The sequence below is a fragment of the Garra rufa genome, unplaced genomic scaffold, assembly GCF_049309525.1.
Source record: "Garra rufa unplaced genomic scaffold, GarRuf1.0 hap1_unplaced_002, whole genome shotgun sequence".
Classification (NCBI taxonomy): Eukaryota; Metazoa; Chordata; class Actinopteri; order Cypriniformes; family Cyprinidae; genus Garra; species Garra rufa.
The window spans coordinates 7264052-7291051 of record NW_027394277.1 but is presented as its reverse complement, the minus strand read 5'-3'; the positions used below and the strand labels follow the sequence as shown (position 1 = coordinate 7291051).

The 27000-nt window shown below is 50.8% G+C and overlaps 1 protein-coding gene and 47 non-coding genes across 48 annotated transcripts in view; 1 reads left to right on the top strand and 47 right to left on the bottom strand.

Moving 5' to 3' along the window:
• The first annotated feature begins 355 nt into the window (after window positions 1-355).
• The window catches only part of LOC141305341 (uncharacterized), a 587365-nt gene continuing 560720 nt past the window's right edge, over window positions 356-27000 (top strand). Inside the window, exons 1-2 of the mRNA XM_073832457.1 lie at window positions 356-373; window positions 664-1125. Of these exons, the coding sequence (XP_073688558.1) occupies window positions 356-373; window positions 664-1125 (480 nt within the window). The remainder of the gene's footprint in view (window positions 374-663; window positions 1126-27000) is intronic.
• trnat-ugu (transfer RNA threonine (anticodon UGU)) lies at window positions 6286-6359 on the bottom strand. The gene has a single exon. It is a non-coding gene; the product is annotated as a tRNA-Thr (tRNA).
• On the bottom strand, window positions 6781-6854 carry trnat-cgu (transfer RNA threonine (anticodon CGU)). The gene has a single exon. It is a non-coding gene; the product is annotated as a tRNA-Thr (tRNA).
• Window positions 7384-7457, bottom strand: trnat-agu (transfer RNA threonine (anticodon AGU)). Its single transcript has one exon. It is a non-coding gene; the product is annotated as a tRNA-Thr (tRNA).
• Window positions 7837-7910, bottom strand: trnat-ugu (transfer RNA threonine (anticodon UGU)). The gene has a single exon. It is a non-coding gene; the product is annotated as a tRNA-Thr (tRNA).
• Window positions 8331-8404, bottom strand: trnat-agu (transfer RNA threonine (anticodon AGU)). Its single transcript has one exon. It is a non-coding gene; the product is annotated as a tRNA-Thr (tRNA).
• On the bottom strand, window positions 8666-8755 carry trnar-ucu (transfer RNA arginine (anticodon UCU)). The gene is given in 2 exon segments: window positions 8666-8701; window positions 8719-8755. It is a non-coding gene; the product is annotated as a tRNA-Arg (tRNA).
• trnat-ugu (transfer RNA threonine (anticodon UGU)) lies at window positions 8936-9009 on the bottom strand. The gene has a single exon. It is a non-coding gene; the product is annotated as a tRNA-Thr (tRNA).
• On the bottom strand, window positions 9431-9504 carry trnat-cgu (transfer RNA threonine (anticodon CGU)). The gene has a single exon. It is a non-coding gene; the product is annotated as a tRNA-Thr (tRNA).
• trnat-agu (transfer RNA threonine (anticodon AGU)) lies at window positions 10041-10114 on the bottom strand. Its single transcript has one exon. It is a non-coding gene; the product is annotated as a tRNA-Thr (tRNA).
• trnat-ugu (transfer RNA threonine (anticodon UGU)) lies at window positions 10494-10567 on the bottom strand. Its single transcript has one exon. It is a non-coding gene; the product is annotated as a tRNA-Thr (tRNA).
• trnat-agu (transfer RNA threonine (anticodon AGU)) lies at window positions 10988-11061 on the bottom strand. The gene has a single exon. It is a non-coding gene; the product is annotated as a tRNA-Thr (tRNA).
• On the bottom strand, window positions 11323-11412 carry trnar-ucu (transfer RNA arginine (anticodon UCU)). Its single transcript is given in 2 exon segments — window positions 11323-11358; window positions 11376-11412. It is a non-coding gene; the product is annotated as a tRNA-Arg (tRNA).
• trnat-ugu (transfer RNA threonine (anticodon UGU)) lies at window positions 11593-11666 on the bottom strand. Its single transcript has one exon. It is a non-coding gene; the product is annotated as a tRNA-Thr (tRNA).
• trnat-cgu (transfer RNA threonine (anticodon CGU)) lies at window positions 12088-12161 on the bottom strand. Its single transcript has one exon. It is a non-coding gene; the product is annotated as a tRNA-Thr (tRNA).
• On the bottom strand, window positions 12698-12771 carry trnat-agu (transfer RNA threonine (anticodon AGU)). Its single transcript has one exon. It is a non-coding gene; the product is annotated as a tRNA-Thr (tRNA).
• trnat-agu (transfer RNA threonine (anticodon AGU)) lies at window positions 12935-13008 on the bottom strand. The gene has a single exon. It is a non-coding gene; the product is annotated as a tRNA-Thr (tRNA).
• Window positions 13388-13461, bottom strand: trnat-ugu (transfer RNA threonine (anticodon UGU)). Its single transcript has one exon. It is a non-coding gene; the product is annotated as a tRNA-Thr (tRNA).
• On the bottom strand, window positions 13882-13955 carry trnat-agu (transfer RNA threonine (anticodon AGU)). The gene has a single exon. It is a non-coding gene; the product is annotated as a tRNA-Thr (tRNA).
• Window positions 14217-14306, bottom strand: trnar-ucu (transfer RNA arginine (anticodon UCU)). The gene is given in 2 exon segments: window positions 14217-14252; window positions 14270-14306. It is a non-coding gene; the product is annotated as a tRNA-Arg (tRNA).
• Window positions 14487-14560, bottom strand: trnat-ugu (transfer RNA threonine (anticodon UGU)). The gene has a single exon. It is a non-coding gene; the product is annotated as a tRNA-Thr (tRNA).
• Window positions 14982-15055, bottom strand: trnat-cgu (transfer RNA threonine (anticodon CGU)). The gene has a single exon. It is a non-coding gene; the product is annotated as a tRNA-Thr (tRNA).
• Window positions 15592-15665, bottom strand: trnat-agu (transfer RNA threonine (anticodon AGU)). The gene has a single exon. It is a non-coding gene; the product is annotated as a tRNA-Thr (tRNA).
• On the bottom strand, window positions 16045-16118 carry trnat-ugu (transfer RNA threonine (anticodon UGU)). Its single transcript has one exon. It is a non-coding gene; the product is annotated as a tRNA-Thr (tRNA).
• trnat-agu (transfer RNA threonine (anticodon AGU)) lies at window positions 16539-16612 on the bottom strand. The gene has a single exon. It is a non-coding gene; the product is annotated as a tRNA-Thr (tRNA).
• Window positions 16874-16963, bottom strand: trnar-ucu (transfer RNA arginine (anticodon UCU)). Its single transcript is given in 2 exon segments — window positions 16874-16909; window positions 16927-16963. It is a non-coding gene; the product is annotated as a tRNA-Arg (tRNA).
• On the bottom strand, window positions 17144-17217 carry trnat-ugu (transfer RNA threonine (anticodon UGU)). The gene has a single exon. It is a non-coding gene; the product is annotated as a tRNA-Thr (tRNA).
• Window positions 17639-17712, bottom strand: trnat-cgu (transfer RNA threonine (anticodon CGU)). The gene has a single exon. It is a non-coding gene; the product is annotated as a tRNA-Thr (tRNA).
• trnat-agu (transfer RNA threonine (anticodon AGU)) lies at window positions 18242-18315 on the bottom strand. Its single transcript has one exon. It is a non-coding gene; the product is annotated as a tRNA-Thr (tRNA).
• Window positions 18695-18768, bottom strand: trnat-ugu (transfer RNA threonine (anticodon UGU)). Its single transcript has one exon. It is a non-coding gene; the product is annotated as a tRNA-Thr (tRNA).
• On the bottom strand, window positions 19189-19262 carry trnat-agu (transfer RNA threonine (anticodon AGU)). The gene has a single exon. It is a non-coding gene; the product is annotated as a tRNA-Thr (tRNA).
• On the bottom strand, window positions 19523-19612 carry trnar-ucu (transfer RNA arginine (anticodon UCU)). The gene is given in 2 exon segments: window positions 19523-19558; window positions 19576-19612. It is a non-coding gene; the product is annotated as a tRNA-Arg (tRNA).
• On the bottom strand, window positions 19793-19866 carry trnat-ugu (transfer RNA threonine (anticodon UGU)). The gene has a single exon. It is a non-coding gene; the product is annotated as a tRNA-Thr (tRNA).
• trnat-cgu (transfer RNA threonine (anticodon CGU)) lies at window positions 20288-20361 on the bottom strand. The gene has a single exon. It is a non-coding gene; the product is annotated as a tRNA-Thr (tRNA).
• Window positions 20891-20964, bottom strand: trnat-agu (transfer RNA threonine (anticodon AGU)). Its single transcript has one exon. It is a non-coding gene; the product is annotated as a tRNA-Thr (tRNA).
• On the bottom strand, window positions 21344-21417 carry trnat-ugu (transfer RNA threonine (anticodon UGU)). The gene has a single exon. It is a non-coding gene; the product is annotated as a tRNA-Thr (tRNA).
• On the bottom strand, window positions 21838-21911 carry trnat-agu (transfer RNA threonine (anticodon AGU)). The gene has a single exon. It is a non-coding gene; the product is annotated as a tRNA-Thr (tRNA).
• Window positions 22172-22261, bottom strand: trnar-ucu (transfer RNA arginine (anticodon UCU)). The gene is given in 2 exon segments: window positions 22172-22207; window positions 22225-22261. It is a non-coding gene; the product is annotated as a tRNA-Arg (tRNA).
• On the bottom strand, window positions 22442-22515 carry trnat-ugu (transfer RNA threonine (anticodon UGU)). The gene has a single exon. It is a non-coding gene; the product is annotated as a tRNA-Thr (tRNA).
• Window positions 22937-23010, bottom strand: trnat-cgu (transfer RNA threonine (anticodon CGU)). Its single transcript has one exon. It is a non-coding gene; the product is annotated as a tRNA-Thr (tRNA).
• On the bottom strand, window positions 23540-23613 carry trnat-agu (transfer RNA threonine (anticodon AGU)). The gene has a single exon. It is a non-coding gene; the product is annotated as a tRNA-Thr (tRNA).
• On the bottom strand, window positions 23993-24066 carry trnat-ugu (transfer RNA threonine (anticodon UGU)). Its single transcript has one exon. It is a non-coding gene; the product is annotated as a tRNA-Thr (tRNA).
• trnat-agu (transfer RNA threonine (anticodon AGU)) lies at window positions 24487-24560 on the bottom strand. Its single transcript has one exon. It is a non-coding gene; the product is annotated as a tRNA-Thr (tRNA).
• trnar-ucu (transfer RNA arginine (anticodon UCU)) lies at window positions 24821-24910 on the bottom strand. Its single transcript is given in 2 exon segments — window positions 24821-24856; window positions 24874-24910. It is a non-coding gene; the product is annotated as a tRNA-Arg (tRNA).
• On the bottom strand, window positions 25091-25164 carry trnat-ugu (transfer RNA threonine (anticodon UGU)). Its single transcript has one exon. It is a non-coding gene; the product is annotated as a tRNA-Thr (tRNA).
• trnat-cgu (transfer RNA threonine (anticodon CGU)) lies at window positions 25586-25659 on the bottom strand. Its single transcript has one exon. It is a non-coding gene; the product is annotated as a tRNA-Thr (tRNA).
• Window positions 26189-26262, bottom strand: trnat-agu (transfer RNA threonine (anticodon AGU)). Its single transcript has one exon. It is a non-coding gene; the product is annotated as a tRNA-Thr (tRNA).
• Window positions 26642-26715, bottom strand: trnat-ugu (transfer RNA threonine (anticodon UGU)). The gene has a single exon. It is a non-coding gene; the product is annotated as a tRNA-Thr (tRNA).

Here is a 27000-nt window from a genome sequence, read left to right as displayed (position 1 = left end):
TATGTTGTGTTATCTTTGATTAATATCTAAATTTGTTTGATGATCTGAAACATTAAAGTCTGACACATGAAAAAATAAATAAATAAATAAAATCAGGAAGGGGGCCAACACTTTTCCACACCACTGTATGTGTTTATTGTTTTAAATTTAGTATGCTTGTACAGCACTTTAGTAAACACTTGTTGTTTTAAAGGTGATTTAAATTAAATAAATAAACTCTCTAAATTTGTTGCATTTTATTCCCTAGGAGACAAAAATGGTACAGAAACATTGAGATCAGTCTATAGATATATATATATAGATCCTAAACTCTGTCATTAAATTTTCTAGATTTTTTTTTATTATTAATTGTATAATGGCCAGCCTAAACTCTGTAGGGTACTGGCTGAGCAGGATCAGGTTTGGACACCGTGGTATAGGATCTAACATACGTGCATTACATATCTACATCTTTTGATGTTAATTGTTTTGTGCCACTAAACTGGGGTTAACTTGTATTCCTTTTTTTCCACCTTAGACCTAACAACGCTGAAAGAGGAGAGAGAAGATCTGAATGAATCTGAAGAGAAAGATCAGGTTTTTTGTTCCTTACAGTCTGAAAAGACTTATAAACAAAAAAGAGGTCAAAATACAGGAACTAGGAGCTATTTTTCTTGCGTTCAGTGTGGAAACAATTTCACTCAAAAAGGAAGCCTTAAAACACATATGAGTATTCACACTGGAGAGAAGCCGTACACCTGCCAACAGGGTGGAAAGAGTTTCACTCAAAAAGCACACCTTAACACACACATGAGAATTCACACTGGAGAGAAGCCTTACACCTGCAAACAGTGTGGAAAGTGTTTCAATCAAAGTGGAAACCTTAAAGTCCACCAGAAAATTCACACCATGGAGAGCCCTTTTACCTGCCAATGGTGTGGAAAGAGTTTTAAACTAAAAGGAAGCCTTAACATTCACATGAGAGTCCACACTGGAGAGAAGCCTTACTCATGCCAACAGTGTGGAAAGAGTTTCAATGAAAAAGGAGCCCTTAACAAGCACATGTTAGTTCATACTGGAGAGAGGCCTCACACATGCAAACAGTGTGGAAACTGTTTCAGTCAAAAAGGAAGCCTTGACAGGCATATGAAAATTCACAATCGAGAGAAGCCTAACAGATCCCCTTAGTGTAGAAAGAGTTTCAAACTAAATGTATAGAATGGAACATTGTAATTATGTTTCTCATTATGTTTTGTCCATTGTACACTTTAAGCTCAGCCCAACACAATATAGCTAGTTGACTCGGTAATGCACAAAAGCGCAAGGAATAATATGGATTATGGACAATGCGTTTGCTCTGTCTACAGTGTAAGAACTTCACATTTGTATATCATGAATTGAAAAGAGATCTCACAGGAAGTGCAGTTTTTTGGTTGAAGCACAATAAAGGACATTGTTAGCATTTTTAACATCACCGTTTCGGATTATAACTACAACCCTTGTTCCCTGAGAAAGGGAAGGAGACACGAGGACATACAGAGACAGGCTCCTCCCTCCGTCATCTCCACCTTGGACTCTGTTCGTCATCCTCCTCCTGGATGTCCATTCTTCTCCTTCTGTTGTTCCATCAGTGCAAGGATGCGCCTTCCAGAAGGGGGACGATATGCCAGGAATATGGACCTGTTTTTGTTTCTGTGTGCCCTTTTTTGGTTGCGTTCCTTTCCTTTAGTCCAGTTAGTCATTCTATGCACCCGTGTTCCCCAGTTACCCCATATATTAGAATCAAAGTCTGTGCATTCTGTCTCTGTTGGGTCTCTATTGTCCAAATACATCTGTCTTCCCTATTTCCTTGTGTGGATTACCCTGTGTCTTTGGACTATAATAAACTCTGTTCCTTTGATCTACGTCTCCGTCGTTCCTCCCAGCACAGTATTGTGACATCAGCGTGTTCAAGTATTGGAGCAATTTTATTAATCACTGTCACACCCCCCGTCAACCACAACACACTACACCACATCCAGCATTTAGTGCACTATAGCAATGCAAGGGGGCCTAGTAATGAGTTCAATTTGTGGTGTCCGAGACAAATTACTACTGCTCATGAAGAACACACTGCCAGATTGAAATACACAGTATGATGTCACAATGACAGAGTCATTAGCATAAAAAAGAATGTTTGAAATCTTTGATCTTCAATTGAAGCTTCTGAATGACTCTTGTGCAGATTTAAGTCTCAGATTTCTCTCTTAAACACTCACTCTAGTAAAAGTTTTCTTCCCACTTACGAGGAAGCACTAGGGACCAGAAATAAATTCTAGGGCCGCCAAATTATTTGGCTGGTTGGTGGATACAGGAGGCCCCTTTAGCGTCCTAAATGCTGGGTGTGGTGTAGTGTGTTGTGTTTGGTGGAGGGTGTGACACAGTCATTGACAAAAGAGGAGCGGAGCTGTATTCTCTCCAATCAAATGAACAGTAATGGTTTATAGCAGGGGTCCCCAAACTAAGGCCCGCGGGCCGAATGCGGCCCACCCCCACATTTGGACCGGCCCTCTGAACAATGCCAGAGACATATTTTGAAAATGAAAAATGAAAATTAGAAGTTGTAAATATATGTTTTACTTTTATCATATCGGTATTTGATTATAAAGGTTGGCTTAATCTAATCTAACAAAAATTTCCCTCAGTTATTATCATATAGCCTAATTATTTGTTAAATTCACCTACAGATTGGTACATTTAACATACTGTGTCATCACAATCGAACAGGTGATGCGCGAGGCAGCTAGAAAATTCCGAGCAATGACAAAATGACTCAATAGCATTTAAGGTGAAACTTGCACTGCTTGTGGGACAGGTGCGAAAGCAGGACTTCACTCATCTCCCAGTTTCCCAAAGTTTTTCAGCTGAGAAACCAGTGGCCCCATTTCCAGTTGAAAAGTCTGTGGAAGTGCTGAAAATGATGAAGGCAGAGTTTGACGTGTGATTCAAAAAACACAGTGGGTTCTTGAATCGATTTTGCTTGACAAGCCTCTCAAGGCTGGTGTTCTCTCGGTTGGTTGTTCATCTTTTTCTTCTACACTTTTTCCTTCCACTCAACTTTCTGTGAACATGCTTGGATACAGCACTCTGTGAACAGCCAGCTCTTTTGGCAATGAATGTTTGTGGCTTGCCCTCCTTGTGAAGGGTGTCAATGATTGTCTTCTGGACAACTATCAGATCAGCAGTGTTCCCCATGATTGTGTAGCCTAATGAACCAAACTGAGAGATCGTTTTGAAGGCTCAGGAAACCTTTGTGGGTGTTTTGAGTTTATTAGCTGATTTACATGTCACCATATTCTAATTTGTTGAGATTTGTTGTGAATTGGTGGGTTTTTGTTAAATGTGAGCCAAATCATCACAATTAAAAGAACCAAAGACTTAATAGCCAAACTCCAGGACCCCTCTCCACATTACTTAAGTCAATTCTTACATGCAAAAAATCATGATCACTTTCACTGTATGGCTTATAATAAATTTTCATAACGTAGTTTTCTATCTCTTTACCGCTCAACAACAAATCAATTCTGCTTTGCTTTAAAACTTTGTTTACTATTTGTTGTCTTGAAAATTCCCTTTTAGCTCTATTTCTTTTTCTCCAAACATCTATTAAGTTATATTTTTTAATCAGTTCAAATAATTCATTTCTTCCTCCATCCCTCCTAAACACCATACAATCACTAACATCTACTCTTTCTAATACAGTATTAAAATCACCCAACAAAAAACATTTTGCCATCCTTCAATTAATACATTCAAATTCCTATAAAAAATTATCTTTTGTCCCTCTTCGTTTGGTGCATGTATGTTACATATTATTATTTCTTTATCCATCTTTATTAATTTTACTGCCATTATTCTCCCCTTCTTGTCAGAATATATTTCATTTATTTCTTTACTCACACCCCTTCTAATTAGTATCGCAACTCCCCTTTTTTTACTCTGATCATTGTTAAAGTAAATTTCTCCGTCCCAGATCTTTTTCATACCTTCCACAACCTCTTGATTCCAGAAAGTTTCTTGTAAACATAACACATCACAGTCCTTAATCAAATACACCAATCTCTGAAATTTCTCAGGTTTCGATAGTCCTCTTGCATTCAGAGATGCAATCCATAAAGAACTCATTAAAAGAAAGAGTTGAGTGTACAAACAACTACTCATCAATCTAATTCAGTTTCTCCCGAAGCTACAAATGTGGAACCACTCATTTCAGCTCTTCTCTTTTCCATCATTTCATTACGCTCTTCTCTTCTTATTTTCTGTTTCTTAAGTACCTTTTCAATGTCTATAACACTTTTTACTCTTGTTTTTAAACCTTTGTTCAGTCTTTCCTTTATCTTGACTTCTGTTTCAATGCTCTTCTCCCCATTTCCTGTTTCTCTTACCTCATACTGCGGTTTTGTTTCATTGTCATCAGTTCTCTCTTTTCCATGTGTCTTTTGGTAGTCCACCTTATTGTTCTCCTCAGGCTCCTTGTCCATCTCCATTTCACATGCTTTAGTCCCACTCCTTACTGCATTCTCCTCTAGGTTATACTCCTCCTCTTCTACATGAGTTTGTTTGTCATCTCCTCCTTCAGTCTGTTCTAATATTTGATTTGATGTTTCAGTTTGAGTGCCTCCCATCTCTTCCTGTATCTCCATATCCATTTCTTTATTTTCCTCATCGTCCGTCTCACATCTGCACCTTATCATTGCCCTGTTGCAGCCTTGGCACCACGGAGCTGTACAGTCCCGCGCATAATGCCCCTGCTCCAGGCAATTCCTGCAGAGAAATTGAGGGCAGTCCTTTAGCTCATGCTCAGTACTTGTGCAGATCCTGCATGTTTTCCGTTGATTATCGTGGATCACTCTGAAATACTGAACTCCTTCCTCAGTCATAAATTTTGTTGTGTATGGTAAAGATGCCACCTCCTTTGGGAACTTTACTCTCAAAAAGCATGTTCCGTCTGCCACTGTTGTTCCTGGGTGATATCTCCTTCTCACAGGAAGAATGGGAGTTACACCCCAACTGTTCAATTTTTGAATGATTTCCTCATCCTCTATGTAACTGGGCAAATTTAAAAAGGAGACCATTCTTTCAGTTGCACACAATTTTCTGATTTCACATTTCTGACCATTTATCACAATTCCATCCAACATCACTTCACAGTCCATCTCATTTTCCATTGTCATTTCAAAGTCATTGTTTGTTTTCCTTCGAAGCCCAATAAGTTTGCCAATTCCCACTTTATCTTCTACTGCTTTAATTATCATTATAATTGTTGTGCTCTCGGTGTCCATCACATTTAATGTAACTGTAGCTTCTTTCTTGTATTCTCTTTGATATTGTGTTTTTTTAATTAATCTGTTTATCATTTGTTGACGTTGATTGTTAAAAGACTGATTTTGCTCACCTCCTTTTGTAAGTTCAGCAACTTTGTTTGTTTGCAGATCTCTCTTTCCTTCTAGTTCCATTGTTTTTGCTTGCTGTTTTCTCCTTGAAACAACCATAGCCCAAGTTTCATCAGTATTTTCTCCAGTATTTTCTTCTTGTATATTCCCTTCAACTGTATTTGGATTCATTTCTTCATCTCCGACCTCCTTCTCTTTCCGTGATAGCAGTCCTTTTCTTTTTTCCAGTAAATCCGCCATTTAATAAACTTCTTCAAAAAATAAACAAACAAAAAAAAAAACTCCTCAAAGCACAAAATAAAGTCGTAATATAAAAAAAACAACAAGCACCGTGGAAGAGCCTATCTCTTCCTACTGCAGCCACTCACTTCCTGTCGCTCTCTAGCGCCTCAGGTGGGGTATGGCCATAAGCGAGGGCTAAAAGAAAATGTCTACAAATTTCTACTGCCTGAGGGCAAAACTCCACATTATGAGAGTTACCAGAAAGCCATGACTCTGGTGGGACTTGAACCCACAACCTTTGAATGGCCTCATCTGGCAGTGACTTAGAGGATGCATGAATCAACACTTCAAACATCCTGTTGCGTGGGCAGAAAGACAGGTCCTCAGGTCTGTGCACAGTGGAGGCACGCTTACGGGACTGGAGCGCCACCCAAGGCACCGTTGGGATTCGAACCCAGGATCTCCTGTGTACTAGAGAGGAGCTTTAACCAACTAAGCCACGGCGCCTCCTCAGTGGGACTCGATAGCCTGGGATGCTATCCTCCAAAAGCAGGTGAGAGGGTAGTGCAGCAAGTGATACCACCCGCTGTCCTCGAGCTCCTCTGTGTCACCGTCCGTTTTTGGGTAAAGCACGAGCTCGGCGCGCAACCAAAGGCACCGCTGGGATTCGAACCCAGGATCTCCTGTTTACAAGACAGGCGCTTTGACCAGCTAAGCCACGGCGCCTCCTCGGTGGGACCCGTTAGCCTGCGATGCTATCCTCCAAAAGCAGGTGAGAGGGTAGTGTTGCAAGAGAAACCTCCCGCGGTCCACAAGCTCCTCTGTGTCGCCATTCGCCGTCCGTTTTTTGGTAAAGCACGAGCTTGGCTGTATTGTGGTGCGCAACCAAAGGCATCGCTGGGATTCGAAACGCAGGATCTCCTGTTTACTAGGCTAGCCTGGAAGCACGTTCACCCTACGGGAAGGCGACTCAGACGATCCAGGCTTCCAGAGAAGAGGCCAGGGGTTGGCTGACTGGGCGCTGGACAGCTTTAAGGCGTTTGCCGACAACTGAGTCGGGGTCGGTTAGCAAAATTAACCACTCGCTGCCCCTGCTTGCGGGTCGCTTTCAGAAAGAATTGCGCTTGCTGGGCTGGAACCCCGCCCAAGGCACCGCTGGGATTTGAACCCAGGATCTCCTGTTTACGAGACAGGTGCTTTAACCAACTAAGCCACGGCGCCAAACCACAAGCAGGGTTATCGGGACAGTGACTCAGAGGGTTAAAACATCCAGAGGCGGATGCTAAAAGAAAATGTCTACAAATTTCTACTGCCTGAGGGCAAAACTCCACAGTATGAGAGCTACCAGAAAGCCACGACTCTGGTGAGACTTGAACCCAAAACCATTGAATGACCTCATCTGGCAGTGACTCAGAGGATGCATGAATCAACACTTCAAACATCCTGTTGCGTGCACAGAAAGACAGGTCCTCAGGTCTGTGCACAGCGGAGGCAGGCTTACTGGACTGGAGCGCCACCCCAGGCACCGTTGGGATTCGAACCTAGGATCTCCTGTGTACTACAGAGGAGCTTTAACCAACTAAGCCACGGCGCCTCCTCGGTGAGACTCGATAGCCTGGGATGCTATCCTCCAAAAGCAGGTGAGAGGGTAGTGTTGCAAGAGAAACCTCCCGCGGTCCACAAGCTCCTCTGTGTCCCCGTTCGCTTTTTGGTAAAGCACGAGCTCGGCTGTATTGTGGCGCGCAACCAAAGGCACCGCTGGGATTCGAACCCAGGATCTCCTGTTTACTAGACAGGCGCTTTAACCAACTAAGCCACGGCGCCACCCCGCATGCTAGGCGAGGGGAGGGCGGCTTAGAGGATTCATGAATCAACACTTCGAACGTCCTGCTGCCTTCACTTGATGCAAGACAGTGATTGCCATACCTCACTGAATTGGATCTTGGGCATGTTTTGCTACCTTTTAAATATGATTGACATTTTTTTTTTAAATCAATGTACGCTGAGAACAGGAGGCCTCAAAATGGTTTATGCCAGGCTGGGCCACTGAGGGCTTTTCTTAAAGATTTGTGCCCGTCCAGCTCAACCGAGTGCCACGCTGTGTGGGCAGAAAGACAGGTCCTCAGGTCTTTGCACGGTTCAAAAACAGAGCGTCGCCGGGGTCCCCATTCAACAGCGAGGCCAGAGACAGCCACCGGTGGAAAGGCACCGCTGGGATTCGAACCCAGGATCTCCTGTTTACAAGACAGGCGCTTTGACCAGCTAAGCCACGGCGCCTCCTCGGTAGGACCTGTTAGCCTGCGATGCTATCCTCCAAAAGCAGGTGAGAGGGTAGTGTTGCAAGAGAAACCTCCCGCGGTCCACAAGCTCCTCTATGTCGCCATACGCCGTCCGTTTTTTGGTAAAACACGAGCTCGGCTGTATTGTGGTGCGCAACCAAAGGCATCGCTGGGATTTGAAACGCAGGATCTCCTGTTTACTAGGCTAGCCTGGAAGCACGTTCGCCCTACGGGAAGGCGACTCAGACGATCCAGGCTTCCAGAGAAGAGGCCAGGGGTTGGCTGACTGGGCGCTGGACAGCTTTAAGGCGTTTGCCGACAACTGAGTCGGGGCGGTTAGCAAAATTAACCACTCGCTGCCCCTGCTTGCGGGTCGCTTTCGGAAAAGCTTGCGCTTGCTGGGCTGGAACCCCGCCCAAGGCACCGCTGGGATTTAAACCCAGGATCTCGTGTTTACTAGACAGGCGCTTTAACCAACTAAGCCACGGCGCCACCCCGCATGCTAGGCGAGGGGAGGGTGGCTTAGAGGATTCATGAATCAACACTTCGAACGTCCTGCTGCCTTCACTTGATGCAAGACAGTGATTGCCATACCTCACTGAATTGGATCTTGGGCATGTTTTGCTACCTTTTAAATATGATTGACATTTTTTTTTAAAATCAATGTACGTTGAGAACAGGAGGCCTCAAAATGGTTTCTGCTGTCCGAGAGCAACACTGCGCAGTACGGGCTTAACAAAATGCCAAAAAGCAAGACTCTGGTGGGACTCGAACCCACAACCTTTGAATGGCCTCATCTGGCAGTCTAGAAGTCCAATGCGCTATCCATTGCGCCACAGAGCCCGTCGGTATGCCAGGCTGGGCCACTGAGGGCTTTTCTTAAAGATTTGTGCCCGTCCAGCTCAACCGAGTGCCACGCTGTGTGGGCAGAAAGACAGGTCCTCAGGTCTTTGCACGGTTCAAAAACAGAGCGTCGCCGGGGTCCCCATTCAACAGCGAGGCCAGAGACAGCCACCGGTGGAAAGGCACCGCTGGGATTCGAACCCAGGATCTCCTGTTTACAAGACAGGCGCTTTGACCAGCTAAGCCACGGCGCCTCCTCGGTGGGACCCGTTAGCCTGCGATGCTATCCTCCAAAAGCAGGTGAGAGGGTAGTGTTGCAAGCGAAACCTCCCGCGGTCCACAAGCTCCTCTGTGTCGCCATTCGCCGTCCGTTTTTTGGTAAAGCACGAGCTCGGCTGTATTGTGGTGCGCAACCAAAGGCATCGCTGGGATTCGAAACGCAGGATCTCCTGTTTACTAGGCTAGCCTGGAAGCACGTTCGCCCTACGGGAAGGCGACTCAGACGATCCAGGCTTCCAGAGAAGAGGCCAGGGGTTGGCTGACTGGGCGCTGGACAGCTTTAAGGCGTTTGCCGACAACTGAGTCGGGGTCGGTTAGCAAAATTAACCACTCGCTGCCCCTGCTTGCGGGTCGCTTTCGGAAAGAATTGCGCTTGCTGGGCTGGAACCCCGCCCAAGGCACCGCTGGGATTTGAACCCAGGATCTCCTGTTTACGAGACAGGTGCTTTAACCAACTAAGCCACGGCGCCAAACCACAAGCAGGGTTATCGGGACAGTGACTCAGAGGGTTAAAACATCCAGAGGCGGATGCTAAAAGAAAATGTCTACAAATTTCTACTGCCTGAGGGCAAAACTCCACAGTATGAGAGCTACCAGAAAGCCACGACTCTGGTGAGACTTGAACCCAAAACCATTGAATGACCTCATCTGGCAGTGACTCAGAGGATGCATGAATCAACACTTCAAACATCCTGTTGCGTGCACAGAAAGACAGGTCCTCAGGTCTGTGCACAGCGGAGGCAGGCTTACTGGACTGGAGCGCCACCCCAGGCACCGTTGGGATTCGAACCTAGGATCTCCTGTGTACTACAGAGGAGCTTTAACCAACTAAGCCACGGCGCCTCCTCGGTGAGACTCGATAGCCTGGGATGCTATCCTCCAAAAGCAGGTGAGAGGGTAGTGTGGCAAGAGAAACCTCCCGCGGTCCACAAGCTCCTCTGTGTCCCCGTTCGCCGTCCGTTTTTTGGTAAAGCACGAGCTCGGCTGTATTGTGGCGCGCAACCAAAGGCACCGCTGGGATTCGAACCCAGGATCTCCTGTTTACTAGACAGGCGCTTTAACCAACTAAGCCACGGCGCCACCCCGCATGCTAGGCGAGGGGAGGGCGGCTTAGAGGATTCATGAATCAACACTTCGAACGTCCTGCTGCCTTCACTTGATGCAAGACAGTGATTGCCATACCTCACTGAATTGGATCTTGGGCATGTTTTGCTACCTTTTAAATATGATTGACATTTTTTTTTTAAATCAATGTACGCTGAGAACAGGAGGCCTCAAAATGGTTTATGCCAGGCTGGGCCACTGAGGGCTTTTCTTAAAGATTTGTGCCCGTCCAGCTCAACCGAGTGCCACGCTGTGTGGGCAGAAAGACAGGTCCTCAGGTCTTTGCACGGTTCAAAAACAGAGCGTCGCCGGGGTCCCCATTCAACAGCGAGGCCAGAGACAGCCACCGGTGGAAAGGCACCGCTGGGATTCGAACCCAGGATCTCCTGTTTACAAGACAGGCGCTTTGACCAGCTGAGCCACGGCGCCTCCTCGGTAGGACCTGTTAGCCTGCGATGCTATCCTCCAAAAGCAGGTGAGAGGGTAGTGTTGCAAGAGAAACCTCCCGCGGTCCACAAGCTCCTCTATGTCGCCATACGCCGTCCGTTTTTTGGTAAAACACGAGCTCGGCTGTATTGTGGTGCGCAACCAAAGGCATCGCTGGGATTCGAAACGCAGGATCTCCTGTTTACTAGGCTAGCCTGGAAGCACGTTCGCCCTACGGGAAGGCGACTCAGACGATCCAGGCTTCCAGAGAAGAGGCCAGGGGTTGGCTGACTGGGCGCTGGACAGCTTTAAGGCGTTTGCCGACAACTGAGTCGGGGCGGTTAGCAAAATTAACCACTCGCTGCCCCTGCTTGCGGGTCGCTTTCGGAAAAGCTTGCGCTTGCTGGGCTGGAACCCCGCCCAAGGCACCGCTGGGATTTAAACCCAGGATCTCGTGTTTACTAGACAGGCGCTTTAACCAACTAAGCCACGGCGCCACCCCGCATGCTAGGCGAGGGGAGGGTGGCTTAGAGGATTCATGAATCAACACTTCGAACGTCCTGCTGCCTTCACTTGATGCAAGACAGTGATTGCCATACCTCACTGAATTGGATCTTGGGCATGTTTTGCTACCTTTTAAATATGATTGACATTTTTTTTTTAAATCAATGTACGTTGAGAACAGGAGGCCTCAAAATGGTTTCTGCTGTCCGAGAGCAACACTGCGCAGTACGGGCTTAACAAAATGCCAAAAAGCAAGACTCTGGTGGGACTCGAACCCACAACCTTTGAATGGCCTCATCTGGCAGTCTAGAAGTCCAATGCGCTATCCATTGCGCCACAGAGCCCGTCGGTATGCCAGGCTGGGCCACTGAGGGCTTTTCTTAAAGATTTGTGCCCGTCCAGCTCAACCGAGTGCCACGCTGTGTGGGCAGAAAGACAGGTCCTCAGGTCTTTGCACGGTTCAAAAACAGAGCGTCGCCGGGGTCCCCATTCAACAGCGAGGCCAGAGACAGCCACCGGTGGAAAGGCACCGCTGGGATTCGAACCCAGGATCTCCTGTTTACAAGACAGGCGCTTTGACCAGCTAAGCCACGGCGCCTCCTCGGTGGGACCCGTTAGCCTGCGATGCTATCCTCCAAAAGCAGGTGAGAGGGTAGTGTTGCAAGCGAAACCTCCCGCGGTCCACAAGCTCCTCTGTGTCGCCATTCGCCGTCCGTTTTTTGGTAAAGCACGAGCTCGGCTGTATTGTGGTGCGCAACCAAAGGCATCGCTGGGATTCGAAACGCAGGATCTCCTGTTTACTAGGCTAGCCTGGAAGCACGTTCGCCCTACGGGAAGGCGACTCAGACGATCCAGGCTTCCAGAGAAGAGGCCAGGGGTTGGCTGACTGGGCGCTGGACAGCTTTAAGGCGTTTGCCGACAACTGAGTCGGGGTCGGTTAGCAAAATTAACCACTCGCTGCCCCTGCTTGCGGGTCGCTTTCGGAAAGAATTGCGCTTGCTGGGCTGGAACCCCGCCCAAGGCACCGCTGGGATTTGAACCCAGGATCTCCTGTTTACGAGACAGGTGCTTTAACCAACTAAGCCACGGCGCCAAACCACAAGCAGGGTTATCGGGACAGTGACTCAGAGGGTTAAAACATCCAGAGGCGGATGCTAAAAGAAAATGTCTACAAATTTCTACTGCCTGAGGGCAAAACTCCACAGTATGAGAGCTACCAGAAAGCCACGACTCTGGTGAGACTTGAACCCAAAACCATTGAATGACCTCATCTGGCAGTGACTCAGAGGATGCATGAATCAACACTTCAAACATCCTGTTGCGTGCACAGAAAGACAGGTCCTCAGGTCTGTGCACAGCGGAGGCAGGCTTACTGGACTGGAGCGCCACCCCAGGCACCGTTGGGATTCGAACCTAGGATCTCCTGTGTACTACAGAGGAGCTTTAACCAACTAAGCCACGGCGCCTCCTCGGTGAGACTTGATAGCCTGGGATGCTATCCTCCAAAAGCAGGTGAGAGGGTAGTGTTGCAAGAGAAACCTCCCGCGGTCCACAAGCTCCTCTGTGTCCCCGTTCGCCGTCCGTTTTTTGGTAAAGCACGAGCTCGGCTGTATTGTGGCGCGCAACCAAAGGCACCGCTGGGATTCGAACCCAGGATCTCCTGTTTACTAGACAGGCGCTTTAACCAACTAAGCCACGGCGCCTCCTCGGTGAGACTCGATAGCCTGGGATGCTATCCTCCAAAAGCAGGTGAGAGGGTAGTGTTGCAAGAGAAACCTCCCGCGGTCCACAAGCTCCTCTGTGTCCCCGTTCGCCGTCCGTTTTTTGGTAAAGCACGAGCTCGGCTGTATTGTGGCGCGCAACCAAAGGCACCGCTGGGATTCGAACCCAGGATCTCCTGTTTACTAGACAGGCGCTTTAACCAACTAAGCCACGGCGCCACCCCGCATGCTAGGCGAGGGGAGGGCGGCTTAGAGGATTCATGAATCAACACTTCGAACGTCCTGCTGCCTTCACTTGATGCAAGACAGTGATTGCCATACCTCACTGAATTGGATCTTGGGCATGTTTTGCTACCTTTTAAATATGATTGACATTTTTTTTTTAAATCAATGTACGCTGAGAACAGGAGGCCTCAAAATGGTTTATGCCAGGCTGGGCCACTGAGGGCTTTTCTTAAAGATTTGTGCCCGTCCAGCTCAACCGAGTGCCACGCTGTGTGGGCAGAAAGACAGGTCCTCAGGTCTTTGCACGGTTCAAAAACAGAGCGTCGCCGGGGTCCCCATTCAACAGCGAGGCCAGAGACAGCCACCGGTGGAAAGGCACCGCTGGGATTCGAACCCAGGATCTCCTGTTTACAAGACAGGCGCTTTGACCAGCTAAGCCACGGCGCCTCCTCGGTAGGACCTGTTAGCCTGCGATGCTATCCTCCAAAAGCAGGTGAGAGGGTAGTGTTGCAAGAGAAACCTCCCGCGGTCCACAAGCTCCTCTATGTCGCCATACGCCGTCCGTTTTTTGGTAAAACACGAGCTCGGCTGTATTGTGGTGCGCAACCAAAGGCATCGCTGGGATTCGAAACGCAGGATCTCCTGTTTACTAGGCTAGCCTGGAAGCACGTTCGCCCTACGGGAAGGCGACTCAGACGATCCAGGCTTCCAGAGAAGAGGCCAGGGGTTGGCTGACTGGGCGCTGGACAGCTTTAAGGCGTTTGCCGACAACTGAGTCGGGGCGGTTAGCAAAATTAACCACTCGCTGCCCCTGCTTGCGGGTCGCTTTCGGAAAAGCTTGCGCTTGCTGGGCTGGAACCCCGCCCAAGGCACCGCTGGGATTTAAACCCAGGATCTCGTGTTTACTAGACAGGCGCTTTAACCAACTAAGCCACGGCGCCACCCCGCATGCTAGGCGAGGGGAGGGTGGCTTAGAGGATTCATGAATCAACACTTCGAACGTCCTGCTGCCTTCACTTGATGCAAGACAGTGATTGCCATACCTCACTGAATTGGATCTTGGGCATGTTTTGCTACCTTTTAAATATGATTGACATTTTTTTTAAAAATCAATGTACGTTGAGAACAGGAGGCCTCAAAATGGTTTCTGCTGTCCGAGAGCAACACTGCGCAGTACGGGCTTAACAAAATGCCAAAAAGCAAGACTCTGGTGGGACTCGAACCCACAACCTTTGAATGGCCTCATCTGGCAGTCTAGAAGTCCAATGCGCTATCCATTGCGCCACAGAGCCCGTCGGTATGCCAGGCTGGGCCACTGAGGGCTTTTCTTAAAGATTTGTGCCCGTCCAGCTCAACCGAGTGCCACGCTGTGTGGGCAGAAAGACAGGTCCTCAGGTCTTTGCACGGTTCAAAAACAGAGCGTCGCCGGGGTCCCCATTCAACAGCGAGGCCAGAGACAGCCACCGGTGGAAAGGCACCGCTGGGATTCGAACCCAGGATCTCCTGTTTACAAGACAGGCGCTTTGACCAGCTAAGCCACGGCGCCTCCTCGGTGGGACCCGTTAGCCTGCGATGCTATCCTCCAAAAGCAGGTGAGAGGGTAGTGTTGCAAGCGAAACCTCCCGCGGTCCACAAGCTCCTCTGTGTCGCCATTCGCCGTCCGTTTTTTGGTAAAGCACGAGCTCGGCTGTATTGTGGTGCGCAACCAAAGGCATCGCTGGGATTCGAAACGCAGGATCTCCTGTTTACTAGGCTAGCCTGGAAGCACGTTCGCCCTACGGGAAGGCGACTCAGACGATCCAGGCTTCCAGAGAAGAGGCCAGGGGTTGGCTGACTGGGCGCTGGACAGCTTTAAGGCGTTTGCCGACAACTGAGTCGGGGTCGGTTAGCAAAATTAACCACTCGCTGCCCCTGCTTGCGGGTCGCTTTCGGAAAGAATTGCGCTTGCTGGGCTGGAACCCCGCCCAAGGCACCGCTGGGATTTGAACCCAGGATCTCCTGTTTACGAGACAGGTGCTTTAACCAACTAAGCCACGGCGCCAAACCACAAGCAGGGTTATCGGGACAGTGACTCAGAGGGTTAAAACATCCAGAGGCGGATGCTAAAAGAAAATGTCTACAAATTTCTACTGCCTGAGGGCAAAACTCCACAGTATGAGAGCTACCAGAAAGCCACGACTCTGGTGAGACTTGAACCCAAAACCATTGAATGACCTCATCTGGCAGTGACTCAGAGGATGCATGAATCAACACTTCAAACATCCTGTTGCGTGCACAGAAAGACAGGTCCTCAGGTCTGTGCACAGCGGAGGCAGGCTTACTGGACTGGAGCGCCACCCCAGGCACCGTTGGGATTCGAACCTAGGATCTCCTGTGTACTACAGAGGAGCTTTAACCAACTAAGCCACGGCGCCTCCTCGGTGAGACTCGATAGCCTGGGATGCTATCCTCCAAAAGCAGGTGAGAGGGTAGTGTGGCAAGAGAAACCTCCCGCGGTCCACAAGCTCCTCTGTGTCCCCGTTCGCCGTCCGTTTTTTGGTAAAGCACGAGCTCGGCTGTATTGTGGCGCGCAACCAAAGGCACCGCTGGGATTCGAACCCAGGATCTCCTGTTTACTAGACAGGCGCTTTAACCAACTAAGCCACGGCGCCACCCCGCATGCTAGGCGAGGGGAGGGCGGCTTAGAGGATTCATGAATCAACACTTCGAACGTCCTGCTGCCTTCACTTGATGCAAGACAGTGATTGCCATACCTCACTGAATTGGATCTTGGGCATGTTTTGCTACCTTTTAAATATGATTGACATTTTTTTTTTAAATCAATGTACGCTGAGAACAGGAGGCCTCAAAATGGTTTATGCCAGGCTGGGCCACTGAGGGCTTTTCTTAAAGATTTGTGCCCGTCCAGCTCAACCGAGTGCCACGCTGTGTGGGCAGAAAGACAGGTCCTCAGGTCTTTGCACGGTTCAAAAACAGAGCGTCGCCGGGGTCCCCATTCAACAGCGAGGCCAGAGACAGCCACCGGTGGAAAGGCACCGCTGGGATTCGAACCCAGGATCTCCTGTTTACAAGACAGGCGCTTTGACCAGCTAAGCCACGGCGCCTCCTCGGTAGGACCTGTTAGCCTGCGATGCTATCCTCCAAAAGCAGGTGAGAGGGTAGTGTTGCAAGAGAAACCTCCCGCGGTCCACAAGCTCCTCTATGTCGCCATACGCCGTCCGTTTTTTGGTAAAACACGAGCTCGGCTGTATTGTGGTGCGCAACCAAAGGCATCGCTGGGATTCGAAACGCAGGATCTCCTGTTTACTAGGCTAGCCTGGAAGCACGTTCGCCCTACGGGAAGGCGACTCAGACGATCCAGGCTTCCAGAGAAGAGGCCAGGGGTTGGCTGACTGGGCGCTGGACAGCTTTAAGGCGTTTGCCGACAACTGAGTCGGGGCGGTTAGCAAAATTAACCACTCGCTGCCCCTGCTTGCGGGTCGCTTTCGGAAAAGCTTGCGCTTGCTGGGCTGGAACCCCGCCCAAGGCACCGCTGGGATTTAAACCCAGGATCTCGTGTTTACTAGACAGGCGCTTTAACCAACTAAGCCACGGCGCCACCCCGCATGCTAGGCGAGGGGAGGGTGGCTTAGAGGATTCATGAATCAACACTTCGAACGTCCTGCTGCCTTCACTTGATGCAAGACAGTGATTGCCATACCTCACTGAATTGGATCTTGGGCATGTTTTGCTACCTTTTAAATATGATTGACATTTTTTTTAAAAATCAATGTACGTTGAGAACAGGAGGCCTCAAAATGGTTTCTGCTGTCCGAGAGCAACACTGCGCAGTACGGGCTTAACAAAATGCCAAAAAGCAAGACTCTGGTGGGACTCGAACCCACAACCTTTGAATGGCCTCATCTGGCAGTCTAGAAGTCCAATGCGCTATCCATTGCGCCACAGAGCCCGTCGGTATGCCAGGCTGGGCCACTGAGGGCTTTTCTTAAAGATTTGTGCCCGTCCAGCTCAACCGAGTGCCACGCTGTGTGGGCAGAAAGACAGGTCCTCAGGTCTTTGCACGGTTCAAAAACAGAGCGTCGCCGGGGTCCCCATTCAACAGCGAGGCCAGAGACAGCCACCGGTGGAAAGGCACCGCTGGGATTCGAACCCAGGATCTCCTGTTTACAAGACAGGCGCTTTGACCAGCTAAGCCACGGCGCCTCCTCGGTGGGACCCGTTAGCCTGCGATGCTATCCTCCAAAAGCAGGTGAGAGGGTAGTGTTGCAAGCGAAACCTCCCGCGGTCCACAAGCTCCTCTGTGTCGCCATTCGCCGTCCGTTTTTTGGTAAAGCACGAGCTCGGCTGTATTGTGGTGCGCAACCAAAGGCATCGCTGGGATTCGAAACGCAGGATCTCCTGTTTACTAGGCTAGCCTGGAAGCACGTTCGCCCTACGGGAAGGCGACTCAGACGATCCAGGCTTCCAGAGAAGAGGCCAGGGGTTGGCTGACTGGGCGCTGGACAGCTTTAAGGCGTTTGCCGACAACTGAGTCGGGGTCGGTTAGCAAAATTAACCACTCGCTGCCCCTGCTTGCGGGTCGCTTTCGGAAAGAATTGCGCTTGCTGGGCTGGAACCCCGCCCAAGGCACCGCTGGGATTTGAACCCAGGATCTCCTGTTTACGAGACAGGAGCTTTAACCAACTAAGCCACGGCGCCAAACCACAAGCAGGGTTATCGGGACAGTGACTCAGAGGGTTAAAACATCCAGAGGCGGATGCTAAAAGAAAATGTCTACAAATTTCTACTGCCTGAGGGCAAAACTCCACAGTATGAGAGCTACCAGAAAGCCACGACTCTGGTGAGACTTGAACCCAAAACCATTGAATGACCTCATCTGGCAGTGACTCAGAGGATGCATGAATCAACACTTCAAACATCCTGTTGCGTGCACAGAAAGACAGGTCCTCAGGTCTGTGCACAGCGGAGGCAGGCTTACTGGACTGGAGCGCCACCCCAGGCACCGTTGGGATTCGAACCTAGGATCTCCTGTGTACTACAGAGGAGCTTTAACCAACTAAGCCACGGCGCCTCCTCGGTGAGACTCGATAGCCTGGGATGCTATCCTCCAAAAGCAGGTGAGAGGGTAGTGTTGCAAGAGAAACCTCCCGCGGTCCACAAGCTCCTCTGTGTCCCCGTTCGCTTTTTGGTAAAGCACGAGCTCGGCTGTATTGTGGCGCGCAACCAAAGGCACCGCTGGGATTCGAACCCAGGATCTCCTGTTTACTAGACAGGCGCTTTAACCAACTAAGCCACGGCGCCACCCCGCATGCTAGGCGAGGGGAGGGCGGCTTAGAGGATTCATGAATCAACACTTCGAACGTCCTGCTGCCTTCACTTGATGCAAGACAGTGATTGCCATACCTCACTGAATTGGATCTTGGGCATGTTTTGCTACCTTTTAAATATGATTGACATTTTTTTTTTAAATCAATGTACGCTGAGAACAGGAGGCCTCAAAATGGTTTATGCCAGGCTGGGCCACTGAGGGCTTTTCTTAAAGATTTGTGCCCGTCCAGCTCAACCGAGTGCCACGCTGTGTGGGCAGAAAGACAGGTCCTCAGGTCTTTGCACGGTTCAAAAACAGAGCGTCGCCGGGGTCCCCATTCAACAGCGAGGCCAGAGACAGCCACCGGTGGAAAGGCACCGCTGGGATTCGAACCCAGGATCTCCTGTTTACAAGACAGGCGCTTTGACCAGCTAAGCCACGGCGCCTCCTCGGTAGGACCTGTTAGCCTGCGATGCTATCCTTCAAAAGCAGGTGAGAGGGTAATGTTGCAAGAGAAACCTCCCGCGGTCCACAAGCTCCTCTATGTCGCCATACGCCGTCCGTTTTTTGGTAAAACACGAGCTCGGCTGTATTGTGGTGCGCAACCAAAGGCATCGCTGGGATTCGAAACGCAGGATCTCCTGTTTACTAGGCTAGCCTGGAAGCACGTTCGCCCTACGGGAAGGCGACTCAGACGATCCAGGCTTCCAGAGAAGAGGCCAGGGGTTGGCTGACTGGGCGCTGGACAGCTTTAAGGCGTTTGCCGACAACTGAGTCGGGGCGGTTAGCAAAATTAACCACTCGCTGCCCCTGCTTGCGGGTCGCTTTCGGAAAAGCTTGCGCTTGCTGGGCTGGAACCCCGCCCAAGGCACCGCTGGGATTTAAACCCAGGATCTCGTGTTTACTAGACAGGCGCTTTAACCAACTAAGCCACGGCGCCACCCCGCATGCTAGGCGAGGGGAGGGTGGCTTAGAGGATTCATGAATCAACACTTCGAACGTCCTGCTGCCTTCACTTGATGCAAGACAGTGATTGCCATACCTCACTGAATTGGATCTTGGGCATGTTTTGCTACCTTTTAAATATGATTGACATTTTTTTTTAAATCAATGTACGTTGAGAACAGGAGGCCTCAAAATGGTTTCTGCTGTCCGAGAGCAACACTGCGCAGTACGGGCTTAACAAAATGCCAAAAAGCAAGACTCTGGTGGGACTCGAACCCACAACCTTTGAATGGCCTCATCTGGCAGTCTAGAAGTCCAATGCGCTATCCATTGCGCCACAGAGCCCGTCGGTATGCCAGGCTGGGCCACTGAGGGCTTTTCTTAAAGATTTGTGCCCGTCCAGCTCAACCGAGTGCCACGCTGTGTGGGCAGAAAGACAGGTCCTCAGGTCTTTGCACGGTTCAAAAACAGAGCGTCGCCGGGGTCCCCATTCAACAGCGAGGCCAGAGACAGCCACCGGTGGAAAGGCACCGCTGGGATTCGAACCCAGGATCTCCTGTTTACAAGACAGGCGCTTTGACCAGCTAAGCCACGGCGCCTCCTCGGTGGGACCCGTTAGCCTGCGATGCTATCCTCCAAAAGCAGGTGAGAGGGTAGTGTTGCAAGCGAAACCTCCCGCGGTCCACAAGCTCCTCTGTGTCGCCATTCGCCGTCCGTTTTTTGGTAAAGCACGAGCTTGGCTGTATTGTGGTGCGCAACCAAAGGCATCGCTGGGATTCGAAACGCAGGATCTCCTGTTTACTAGGCTAGCCTGGAAGCACGTTCGCCCTACGGGAAGGCGACTCAGACGATCCAGGCTTCCAGAGAAGAGGCCAGGGGTTGGCTGACTGGGCGCTGGACAGCTTTAAGGCGTTTGCCGACAACTGAGTCGGGGTCGGTTAGCAAAATTAACCACTCGCTGCCCCTGCTTGCGGGTCGCTTTCGGAAAGAATTGCGCTTGCTGGGCTGGAACCCCGCCCAAGGCACCGCTGGGATTTGAACCCAGGATCTCCTGTTTACGAGACAGGAGCTTTAACCAACTAAGCCACGGCGCCAAACCACAAGCAGGGTTATCGGGACAGTGACTCAGAGGGTTAAAACATCCAGAGGCGGATGCTAAAAGAAAATGTCTACAAATTTCTACTGCCTGAGGGCAAAACTCCACAGTATGAGAGCTACCAGAAAGCCACGACTCTGGTGAGACTTGAACCCAAAACCATTGAATGACCTCATCTGGCAGTGACTCAGAGGATGCATGAATCAACACTTCAAACATCCTGTTGCGTGCACAGAAAGACAGGTCCTCAGGTCTGTGCACAGCGGAGGCAGGCTTACTGGACTGGAGCGCCACCCCAGGCACCGTTGGGATTCGAACCTAGGATCTCCTGTGTACTACAGAGGAGCTTTAACCAACTAAGCCACAGCGCCTCCTCGGTGAGACTCGATAGCCTGGGATGCTATCCTCCAAAAGCAGGTGAGAGGGTAGTGTTGCAAGAGAAACCTCCCGCGGTCCACAAGCTCCTCTGTGTCCCCGTTCGCTTTTTGGTAAAGCACGAGCTCGGCTGTATTGTGGCGCGCAACCAAAGGCACCGCTGGGATTCGAACCCAGGATCTCCTGTTTACTAGACAGGCGCTTTAACCAACTAAGCCACGGCGCCACCCCGCATGCTAGGCGAGGGGAGGGCGGCTTAGAGGATTCATGAATCAACACTTCGAACGTCCTGCTGCCTTCACTTGATGCAAGACAGTGATTGCCATACCTCACTGAATTGGATCTTGGGCATGTTTTGCTACCTTTTAAATATGATTGACATTTTTTTTTTAAATCAATGTACGCTGAGAACAGGAGGCCTCAAAATGGTTTATGCCAGGCTGGGCCACTGAGGGCTTTTCTTAAAGATTTGTGCCCGTCCAGCTCAACCGAGTGCCACGCTGTGTGGGCAGAAAGACAGGTCCTCAGGTCTTTGCACGGTTCAAAAACAGAGCGTCGCCGGGGTCCCCATTCAACAGCGAGGCCAGAGACAGCCACCGGTGGAAAGGCACCGCTGGGATTCGAACCCAGGATCTCCTGTTTACAAGACAGGCGCTTTGACCAGCTAAGCCACGGCGCCTCCTCGGTAGGACCTGTTAGCCTGCGATGCTATCCTTCAAAAGCAGGTGAGAGGGTAGTGTTGCAAGAGAAACCTCCCGCGGTCCACAAGCTCCTCTATGTCGCCATACGCCGTCCGTTTTTTGGTAAAACACGAGCTCGGCTGTATTGTGGTGCGCAACCAAAGGCATCGCTGGGATTCGAAACGCAGGATCTCCTGTTTACTAGGCTAGCCTGGAAGCACGTTCGCCCTACGGGAAGGCGACTCAGACGATCCAGGCTTCCAGAGAAGAGGCCAGGGGTTGGCTGACTGGGCGCTGGACAGCTTTAAGGCGTTTGCCGACAACTGAGTCGGGGCGGTTAGCAAAATTAACCACTCGCTGCCCCTGCTTGCGGGTCGCTTTCGGAAAAGCTTGCGCTTGCTGGGCTGGAACCCCGCCCAAGGCACCGCTGGGATTTAAACCCAGGATCTCGTGTTTACTAGACAGGCGCTTTAACCAACTAAGCCACGGCGCCACCCCGCATGCTAGGCGAGGGGAGGGTGGCTTAGAGGATTCATGAATCAACACTTCGAACGTCCTGCTGCCTTCACTTGATGCAAGACAGTGATTGCCATACCTCACTGAATTGGATCTTGGGCATGTTTTGCTACCTTTTAAATATGATTGACATTTTTTTTTAAATCAATGTACGTTGAGAACAGGAGGCCTCAAAATGGTTTCTGCTGTCCGAGAGCAACACTGCGCAGTACGGGCTTAACAAAATGCCAAAAAGCAAGACTCTGGTGGGACTCGAACCCACAACCTTTGAATGGCCTCATCTGGCAGTCTAGAAGTCCAATGCGCTATCCATTGCGCCACAGAGCCCGTCGGTATGCCAGGCTGGGCCACTGAGGGCTTTTCTTAAAGATTTGTGCCCGTCCAGCTCAACCGAGTGCCACGCTGTGTGGGCAGAAAGACAGGTCCTCAGGTCTTTGCACGGTTCAAAAACAGAGCGTCGCCGGGGTCCCCATTCAACAGCGAGGCCAGAGACAGCCACCGGTGGAAAGGCACCGCTGGGATTCGAACCCAGGATCTCCTGTTTACAAGACAGGCGCTTTGACCAGCTAAGCCACGGCGCCTCCTCGGTGGGACCCGTTAGCCTGCGATGCTATCCTCCAAAAGCAGGTGAGAGGGTAGTGTTGCAAGCGAAACCTCCCGCGGTCCACAAGCTCCTCTGTGTCGCCATTCGCCGTCCGTTTTTTGGTAAAGCACGAGCTCGGCTGTATTGTGGTGCGCAACCAAAGGCATCGCTGGGATTCGAAACGCAGGATCTCCTGTTTACTAGGCTAGCCTGGAAGCACGTTCGCCCTACGGGAAGGCGACTCAGACGATCCAGGCTTCCAGAGAAGAGGCCAGGGGTTGGCTGACTGGGCGCTGGACAGCTTTAAGGCGTTTGCCGACAACTGAGTCGGGGTCGGTTAGCAAAATTAACCACTCGCTGCCCCTGCTTGCGGGTCGCTTTCGGAAAGAATTGCGCTTGCTGGGCTGGAACCCCGCCCAAGGCACCGCTGGGATTTGAACCCAGGATCTCCTGTTTACGAGACAGGAGCTTTAACCAACTAAGCCACGGCGCCAAACCACAAGCAGGGTTATCGGGACAGTGACTCAGAGGGTTAAAACATCCAGAGGCGGATGCTAAAAGAAAATGTCTACAAATTTCTACTGCCTGAGGGCAAAACTCCACAGTATGAGAGCTACCAGAAAGCCACGACTCTGGTGAGACTTGAACCCAAAACCATTGAATGACCTCATCTGGCAGTGACTCAGAGGATGCATGAATCAACACTTCAAACATCCTGTTGCGTGCACAGAAAGACAGGTCCTCAGGTCTGTGCACAGCGGAGGCAGGCTTACTGGACTGGAGCGCCACCCCAGGCACCGTTGGGATTCGAACCTAGGATCTCCTGTGTACTACAGAGGAGCTTTAACCAACTAAGCCACGGCGCCTCCTCGGTGAGACTCGATAGCCTGGGATGCTATCCTCCAAAAGCAGGTGAGAGGGTAGTGTTGCAAGAGAAACCTCCCGCGGTCCACAAGCTCCTCTGTGTCCCCGTTCGCTTTTTGGTAAAGCACGAGCTCGGCTGTATTGTGGCGCGCAACCAAAGGCACCGCTGGGATTCGAACCCAGGATCTCCTGTTTACTAGACAGGCGCTTTAACCAACTAAGCCACGGCGCCACCCCGCATGCTAGGCGAGGGGAGGGCGGCTTAGAGGATTCATGAATCAACACTTCGAACGTCCTGCTGCCTTCACTTGATGCAAGACAGTGATTGCCATACCTCACTGAATTGGATCTTGGGCATGTTTTGCTACCTTTTAAATATGATTGACATTTTTTTTTTAAATCAATGTACGCTGAGAACAGGAGGCCTCAAAATGGTTTATGCCAGGCTGGGCCACTGAGGGCTTTTCTTAAAGATTTGTGCCCGTCCAGCTCAACCGAGTGCCACGCTGTGTGGGCAGAAAGACAGGTCCTCAGGTCTTTGCACGGTTCAAAAACAGAGCGTCGCCGGGGTCCCCATTCAACAGCGAGGCCAGAGACAGCCACCGGTGGAAAGGCACCGCTGGGATTCGAACCCAGGATCTCCTGTTTACAAGACAGGCGCTTTGACCAGCTAAGCCACGGCGCCTCCTCGGTAGGACCTGTTAGCCTGCGATGCTATCCTTCAAAAGCAGGTGAGAGGGTAGTGTTGCAAGAGAAACCTCCCGCGGTCCACAAGCTCCTCTATGTCGCCATACGCCGTCCGTTTTTTGGTAAAACACGAGCTCGGCTGTATTGTGGTGCGCAACCAAAGGCATCGCTGGGATTCGAAACGCAGGATCTCCTGTTTACTAGGCTAGCCTGGAAGCACGTTCGCCCTACGGGAAGGCGACTCAGACGATCCAGGCTTCCAGAGAAGAGGCCAGGGGTTGGCTGACTGGGCGCTGGACAGCTTTAAGGCGTTTGCCGACAACTGAGTCGGGGCGGTTAGCAAAATTAACCACTCGCTGCCCCTGCTTGCGGGTCGCTTTCGGAAAAGCTTGCGCTTGCTGGGCTGGAACCCCACCCAAGGCACCGCTGGGATTTAAACCCAGGATCTCGTGTTTACTAGACAGGCGCTTTAACCAACTAAGCCACGGCGCCACCCCGCATGCTAGGCGAGGGGAGGGTGGCTTAGAGGATTCATGAATCAACACTTCGAACGTCCTGCTGCCTTCACTTGATGCAAGACAGTGATTGCCATACCTCACTGAATTGGATCTTGGGCATGTTTTGCTACCTTTTAAATATGATTGACATTTTTTTTTAAATCAATGTACGTTGAGAACAGGAGGCCTCAAAATGGTTTCTGCTGTCCGAGAGCAACACTGCGCAGTACGGGCTTAACAAAATGCCAAAAAGCAAGACTCTGGTGGGACTCGAACCCACAACCTTTGAATGGCCTCATCTGGCAGTCTAGAAGTCCAATGCGCTATCCATTGCGCCACAGAGCCCGTCGGTATGCCAGGCTGGGCCACTGAGGGCTTTTCTTAAAGATTTGTGCCCGTCCAGCTCAACCGAGTGCCACGCTGTGTGGGCAGAAAGACAGGTCCTCAGGTCTTTGCACGGTTCAAAAACAGAGCGTCGCCGGGGTCCCCATTCAACAGCGAGGCCAGAGACAGCCACCGGTGGAAAGGCACCGCTGGGATTCGAACCCAGGATCTCCTGTTTACAAGACAGGCGCTTTGACCAGCTAAGCCACGGCGCCTCCTCGGTGGGACCCGTTAGCCTGCGATGCTATCCTCCAAAAGCAGGTGAGAGGGTAGTGTTGCAAGCGAAACCTCCCGCGGTCCACAAGCTCCTCTGTGTCGCCATTCGCCGTCCGTTTTTTGGTAAAGCACGAGCTCGGCTGTATTGTGGTGCGCAACCAAAGGCATCGCTGGGATTCGAAACGCAGGATCTCCTGTTTACTAGGCTAGCCTGGAAGCACGTTCGCCCTACGGGAAGGCGACTCAGACGATCCAGGCTTCCAGAGAAGAGGCCAGGGGTTGGCTGACTGGGCGCTGGACAGCTTTAAGGCGTTTGCCGACAACTGAGTCGGGGTCGGTTAGCAAAATTAACCACTCGCTGCCCCTGCTTGCGGGTCGCTTTCGGAAAGAATTGCGCTTGCTGGGCTGGAACCCCGCCCAAGGCACCGCTGGGATTTGAACCCAGGATCTCCTGTTTACGAGACAGGAGCTTTAACCAACTAAGCCACGGCGCCAAACCACAAGCAGGGTTATCGGGACAGTGACTCAGAGGGTTAAAACATCCAGAGGCGGATGCTAAAAGAAAATGTCTACAAATTTCTACTGCCTGAGAGCAAAACTCCACAGTATGAGAGCTACCAGAAAGCCACGACTCTGGTGAGACTTGAACCCAAAACCATTGAATGACCTCATCTGGCAGTGACTCAGAGGATGCATGAATCAACACTTCAAACATCCTGTTGCGTGCACAGAAAGACAGGTCCTCAGGTCTGTGCACAGCGGAGGCAGGCTTACTGGACTGGAGCGCCACCCCAGGCACCGTTGGGATTCGAACCTAGGATCTCCTGTGTACTACAGAGGAGCTTTAACCAACTAAGCCACGGCGCCTCCTCGGTGAGACTCGATAGCCTGGGATGCTATCCTCCAAAAGCAGGTGAGAGGGTAGTGTTGCAAGAGAAACCTCCCGCGGTCCACAAGCTCCTCTGTGTCCCCGTTCGCTTTTTGGTAAAGCACGAGCTCGGCTGTATTGTGGCGCGCAACCAAAGGCACCGCTGGGATTCGAACCCAGGATCTCCTGTTTACTAGACAGGCGCTTTAACCAACTAAGCCACGGCTCCACCCCGCATGCTAGGCGAGGGGAGGGCGGCTTAGAGGATTAATGAATCAACACTTCGAACGTCCTGCTGCCTTCACTTGATGCAAGACAGTGATTGCCATACCTCACTGAATTGGATCTTGGGCATGTTTTGCTACCTTTTAAATATGATTGACATTTTTTTTTTAAATCAATGTACGCTGAGAACAGGAGGTCTCAAAATGGTTTATGCCAGGCTGGGCCACTGAGGGCTTTTCTTAAAGATTTGTGCCCGTCCAGCTCAACCGAGTGCCACGCTGTGTGGGCAGAAAGACAGGTCCTCAGGTCTTTGCACGGTTCAAAAACAGAGCGTCGCCGGGGTCCCCATTCAACAGCGAGGCCAGAGACAGCCACCGGTGGAAAGGCACCGCTGGGATTCGAACCCAGGATCTCCTGTTTACAAGACAGGCGCTTTGACCAGCTAAGCCACGGCGCCTCCTCGGTAGGACCTGTTAGCCTGCGATGCTATCCTCCAAAAGCAGGTGAGAGGGTAGTGTTGCAAGAGAAACCTCCCGCGGTCCACAAGCTCCTCTATGTCGCCATACGCCGTCCGTTTTTTGGTAAAACACGAGCTCGGCTGTATTGTGGTGCGCAACCAAAGGCATCGCTGGGATTCGAAACGCAGGATCTCCTGTTTACTAGGCTAGCCTGGAAGCACGTTCGCCCTACGGGAAGGCGACTCAGACGATCCAGGCTTCCAGAGAAGAGGCCAGGGGTTGGC